General features: G+C 52.4%; 1 protein-coding gene across 1 annotated transcript in view; it reads right to left on the bottom strand.

The window, feature by feature from the left end:
- Nucleotides 1-3,033: 3,033 nt before the first annotated feature.
- Nucleotides 3,034-6,000, bottom strand: part of WSCD2 (WSC domain containing 2) — an 84,180-nt gene continuing 81,213 nt past the window's right edge. The window contains exon 9 of the mRNA XM_006204744.4: nt 3,034-3,781. Within this exon, the coding sequence (XP_006204806.2) occupies nt 3,429-3,781 (353 nt within the window). The 3' untranslated portion in view covers nt 3,034-3,428. The remainder of the gene's footprint in view (nt 3,782-6,000) is intronic.

Raw genomic sequence — 6,000 nt, 5'->3', positions numbered from 1 at the left:
TGTCTCTACGCTCTTTTGTCTTCCATCTTCCAGACAGGCTCTGGATCGTTTCCAGGTTCGAATCCAAGTGTCGCCTCCAACTTCCGAGCCATGCAATCAAATCACTGACCGTCTCGGAGCCTCCCACCACCCTCCAGGATGTGATTTTACTCCCGGGTTCCTGGTCGCCAGTTAATAGGGAGCATTGAGTGAGACAGTTCTGTGTCTGCTTCCACGTCTCCTCCCCCAGTGTAGGTGGTGAACTCTTGGGGACAGGGAGCTATGTCAGTTTATCATTTTCTCCCTCCCTCCCCTGCTCCTCTGCCCCATGTTCTCCATCTCAGTCAAAGGACCCCTTTTGGAGATGCGCAGACACAATCTTGATGTCTCTTCGCCTTCCTTCCCCCTCCCCCTCCCCACATCCAGTCTGTTACCAAGTCTGTGGGTTCCTCCCCAGCTGTCTCCACTCTGTATGCCTGTCTCTGACCCCGCAGCCTCTCTATGTCCCATATTTTTGAGTGTCACCAAAGTGCCAGGCATGGAGCTGGTCCCTGATCACTGTCCCCTCTCAAGAGGATCACTATAGCAGTGTCTTTACCGACTCCCCTGTCTCCAGGCTTTGCCAACCACCCTCTCGGTACTTACTGTAACAGCTAAGGGATGGGGCAGTGGAGCGCGTGCCTGAGGATTCTGTTGCTAAGGAAACCACTTCCTTGGTTACTGGCTTGGGTAGCATTTGTCTCACTGTGTGTCTGGATCCCACTGAGTCGCCCCCACTCTCCAGGAAGATGAGGAGGGGGGAGAGGACAATGGGGGTGGAGAGGAAGGGAGTGGGGGAGCAAGAGACAGGCAGAGAGACAAGAGATTAAGAGACAGAGATAGAGAGATGCCTGCACAAAGAGAAGCAGAAATCAAGAGACAATGATGAAATGAGAGAGAGAGATTCAGGGATGGTGGAGAGGGAGAGAGAGAGGAGAAAGACAAGAAAGCAAAGAGGTTTAATGAGCAGCTGGAGGAAATAAAAGAGACCACAAAGAGGGAAATTGAGAGCAGGAGGCAGTATAAAGAAAAAACAGTGAGAAGGGATTGGGCAGAATGGAGAGAAAAACAAACCAATGCAAGAGAGGAGGAAGAAGGGAAGAAGATCTCTTGGAGGAGATGGGTCCCTGAAGGATCTTGCCCCTGACAACTCCTTTGCCTCCCATCCTTCTCTCCCCTGGTATCCTCACCAGCTCCCCTTCTGCACATCACGTGCATAGCACCACACATCCAGAGTCTCCCTCATACACACACACGTGCACACATACGCACACGTAATTACCAAGGTCAAAGACGTCCATCCTTCCGTAATAGTCAGGCGCCTTCTCATGCGGGGGTTCGCACACACTGGCCACTTCCTCCTCCGCACGCACAGTTCCACACACAGGAACCCACACAGACACGTTGGACATGGGGCAGTCATCACGCCAACTTGGGGGGTGCAGTCTCACGACAGAGGAGCAGCTGAACACAAAGGCAGACGATTTTTTGCACCAAGACACACAATTCTTCATAGGCAATTGGAGTCACACTGACCCAAAGCAATTATGCACCCAGAACATTCTCTGTCGCATACAAACACACGCACACCAGAAAAATAGCTCATTTGTGACCCTGCCTTACACAACATTCTACAACGGGGTAGAATTAGCCACAAAACCTGCTTTTCAACAAAACTTGCTTTTAATGATGGTGTTGACCTGAGGAATCTTCAGACAAAGGCTGGTGACCTGAGGTGAACACCAGCAAAGAACTGGCCGAGGTCTTGGACCAAGAGTCTCCCAGAGAGAGCTGACCCCTAAGAGGGAGGGGAGGCCAAGCCCTCTACTGTTTTGTGAAAGACTAGAAATTTGCCTGGGGGAAAGGAACACAGTACAAAATACATTCAGAGCCCCCTGACTGGGCCCTGGGGAGGCCCAGATCCTACAGATGAGGGAACCTGGGTCCAATCCCTAGGCCCTTCTCCTTGCATGACCAGGTTCTGAGGGGGTGGAATGTATTAGTCATATTCCTCTTAAAAAAATAGATCTCTTTACACTCTCCTTCTCCATAGTCTCTTGGCTATTTGGGAACGAGCATTTACCTGCACCCCAAAGCCTCAGGGGGTGGCTGCTTGGGGGAGGGCTGCTCCAGACAGAATAGCAAAGAGCTGTGACCTATGGCTTTTGCATCTACAAGGTGGGGGATGGAGCAGGTGTGCAGGTGTGAGCCTGATGTGAAAACACTGGTACCCAAGGTTGTGGGGGGAGACGTGGGATCCTGGATCAATGCTTCCAAAGATAAATGATCTCTGACTCAGGTCCTTGGGAATCCTTTGGTTTGATGTCTCAGCCTCAAAAAAGCAGCGTTTGTATGGACATGAGGAACAATTGTGTTCACCCCATTCCTTAAAGGACCCCCAAGGGAAGCCGGCCCCATTGGACTACCATCAAAGGGAGGTCGATGGCCTGGGAAGGTAGGGGGGTGTCTTTTGGCCACGGTTCCACCTGATTTGGAGCACTCTTGCTCTCTCTGCTGGATAGCAAAGGACCCATGGGTAGGGATCAGAAGGGCAGTGTCAGATCAATGTGTTGGACCCCACGATGGAGAGGTGTGTTACCGGGGCTCTCAGGTCCTGCACGTGCCAGGTGGTCATCCCAGTGAGATCTGTACTGATGCTTGAGGAGCCCTGGGAGTGGGTCACCTCCCGGACATGGCGGGGGTGGACAAGGGCAGAGTGCCAGCTCCAGACAGGACTGGACAGGCAATCAGATTGCTTCTCAGGAGCGGTGTGACCTGGGGGTGGACTTGGGAATGCCAGTGACCCCACGTGGTGGTGCCAGTTATCCTACACTGAGCACCATTGCCTCCCCACGCTCCCCCAGAATGTCAGAAGCCTAAGGCCACAGAGAAACATCCGGCAGTCCTTCTTCAGGCAGAAGTGGCCCGGATGAACCTTGGTGCCAGTGCTTCCCGGGTCGGGAGGAGGGGAAGCTATAAACACTCAGTCCAGGAGGGAAGAGAGTCTGGGGCCACTTTTTCTACATCATTCCCGTCAGCTCCTGGGCCAGGGTCCTCAATACCTGCGATGGGACACCCACGTCTCCAGGACAGCCATGAGCCCGTCCTCCCACAAGTGGAGCCAGAGTGGTTAGGGGCAGGGACACGGGAGACAGAGAAGGGTCCATGTGGCTGGGGACCAGTTGCCCGCTCCATCTCCAAGGGGGAGGTGTATATGAGTAGGTGGGAAGTGCCCGCACAATCTCTTCCCTTGAACCTCCTTTGTCACGCAGGAAACTCATTGAGGGCCAACAGCAGCCAAGGGGGTTGTCCCCAAACCAGAGAGGACTGAAGGGTGGGGGTCCCCAGGGGTCCGGGGTCCCCAGGGCCTGCTTGGCCTGGGCTCCCAGCCACCCCCCACCTCTGGCCCATCATCTAGGGTAGTAGGCATCCGGAACGCCCGTGAGGTTCCTCCCTCTGAGGGCCGCGTCCACCATCTTGATGTAGGCAGAGATGGTCTTCTGCATGTCCGCCGTGTAGGGGTCGTACTCCAGCTTCCGGAGCCCCGAGCGCTTGAAGTTGCCGTCCTTCTGGCTCTCCACGCACAGCAGCCGGTCCTCCCTGACGGCCACGCCCAGCAGGCTGACCATCCGGCCCAGCTGGACGAAGAGGTCCTGCTTCAGGTCCTCGAAGTGCACCACCAGCACCTTCTTGCCGAACTTGAGCCAGTCCAGCGTGTGAGTGGCCCACCACGGGGCATAGTTCCTCACAAACTCAGGCCACTCTGCGGGGAGAGGAGGCAGGGCCGGATCAGAGGGAGGAAGCAGGTCAGAGGGCGCTGGCAGGGGCGGTAGTTGTCGTTCACAGCGATAGCCACCCCGTTAACTCCTCGGACAGCCAAACTCACCTGCTCCCTCCTTCCTCAGGGCTGCTGCTCCCGCCTGGCATGTTGTTAGCTCTTCCCTCTCTTTGGGGACAACAATAACATTTGTCTGGTGCTTATTACATGCCAGGCACAGACTTATATATAAATCTTTGTTACTCTTATTTTTATATTTTAATATATATTGATCTTAATATGTAATGTGATATATTAATATAGCTATTAATTCACTTATTCCTCACAAGAGCCCTGTGAGGCAGGCATCATCATCTTCTTCATTTACCAGAAGGGAGAACTGAGGCACAGAGAGGTTAAGTAACTTGCTGAAGGTCACACAGCTAATAAGTGGCAAAACCGGGTTTAAAACCAAAGAGTCTGGCTTCAAAGTCTGGGCTTTTAACTACCCAGTCAGCCTGTGTAGGAATAGTTATTTTGTGTAGTAACAGTATCTTCTCACAGGACAATAATAGGGCCTTTGTACAGAGAAGTGGAAAAAGTAGATACAGTTTCTAGTGTGGTGCTCTGTACCCAGTAGGTGCTCAGTAAATGTTGGCTGTTCTTATTATTGTGATTTTTCTGTTCTCAGGTGAAGATACTGTCTTCCCTGACTCCCAAGCTCAGACAGGTGCCTTCTCTGGGCTTCATAGCCCCTCTGCACCCCTAACACATGTTGTCTGTCCCCCCAAGAGAGTGTGGGCTGAGGGCATAGTTTAAGCTGGGTTATTTACATTGTCAACGTTACATCTTTCTAGTCTAGCTTTCTCTCTTGGCGTTTTGTTGGAGTATCACATACTGTTCCTTTTTGCTCTTTGGTACCTTGCCATGGGAAAGTGACAGGATTGTCACTGAGACTGGGAGAGTGTGTTTGGGATCTCTTGACTTGAAAGACAGGCTACCACAGAATGTGGGAAATTCACCAAGGAGCCCTGGAGAAGACCTCAAAGTGACAGCCAGCCTGGCCAGGGAGCTGTTGAAATCTGATAAAGGAGAAGCAGAGGGGGGTCCTGGGGGATGTTAGGAACGGAGAAAGGGATTTGCAGCCTCCATTCTGAGCCCCAGCCGGAGGATCACAGGGCTGGCACCCTGAAACCCTGAAGCCATACCACTGCTTCTCACAGGGGCAGCACCACCCCGCATCCTCAGAAGGGGTTTATTTACTGAACGAGGGTCAGTGAGTCTCCCAGGCTGGGTTGAGAAGCCCAGATGGTTCTTAATAACTGAATCTTCATCCATCACTGGGTGATGGATACCCATTATCTCATTGAATCCTAAGGACTACCCTGAAAGGAAAAGACTACTGTTCATTTGTCACTAGTGAGGCAACTGAGGCTCAGAGAGGTGAAGTGACTTGCCCAAGGTCACACAGCTGGGAAGCATCATCTAGACCAGGCCCGCCTGATTCCAGGCTCTGATCTTTCCCAGGCACCAGCAGCCTCACCCCGACTCCCTCCCACTGCCTTACGCCCAGCAGGGGCTCAATAAATGGTTGTTGAACTAAATTGAAATTTCCAACTGCCAAGTTGCGTTGTGACAAAGGGCTCCTCTCTCTTCGCAGAGCACATCAGAATCCATGGCGAGGCTCCTGCTCCTCCAGTGCCCCCCGGAACACCATAGCTGCTTGGGAGATATTTATGCCGATGACAAAGATATTTTTTACCCTTAAAATAGATTATTTACAATGTATCTAGCTAATTGGGCCCGTACTGTTATAATGGGTTAAGACCAGATGTGTCTGAGTGATTAGAAAAAATCTAGCATGTGTGTAGCCAGTTTCACTTTTTAAAAAACGTTTCCTTAGAATTTCCCCACTCCTGAGTCACCTCACAGTATCCCTGGTGATTCAGGACAACACAGCAGAGGCTCAGGTGGCACTCGGTCACCCAGGAACACACAGATCCGGATTGACAGGCTTGGCCACTTCTGACCATCTCATGAGGTTCCTGGAGGGTGGTCTTCAAGAAAAAGGAAAGGTCTGTCTGCATGATGGTCTGGGTCCCCCGGATGGTGTCCCTGGCCTTGGATGCAGGTGGGATGGAGATGACATGGCACCTTTGTTGATTGCAAAACCTCCCCGGGATGGGAATGTTCCGAGCACCTACTGTGTGTCAGGGCTGTGCCGG

This window comes from Vicugna pacos, chromosome 32 (genome assembly GCF_048564905.1).
Source record: "Vicugna pacos chromosome 32, VicPac4, whole genome shotgun sequence".
Classification (NCBI taxonomy): domain Eukaryota; kingdom Metazoa; phylum Chordata; class Mammalia; order Artiodactyla; family Camelidae; genus Vicugna; species Vicugna pacos.
Note: the sequence above shows the minus strand (reverse complement) of the source record. Positions and strands in the feature narration are given on the sequence as shown.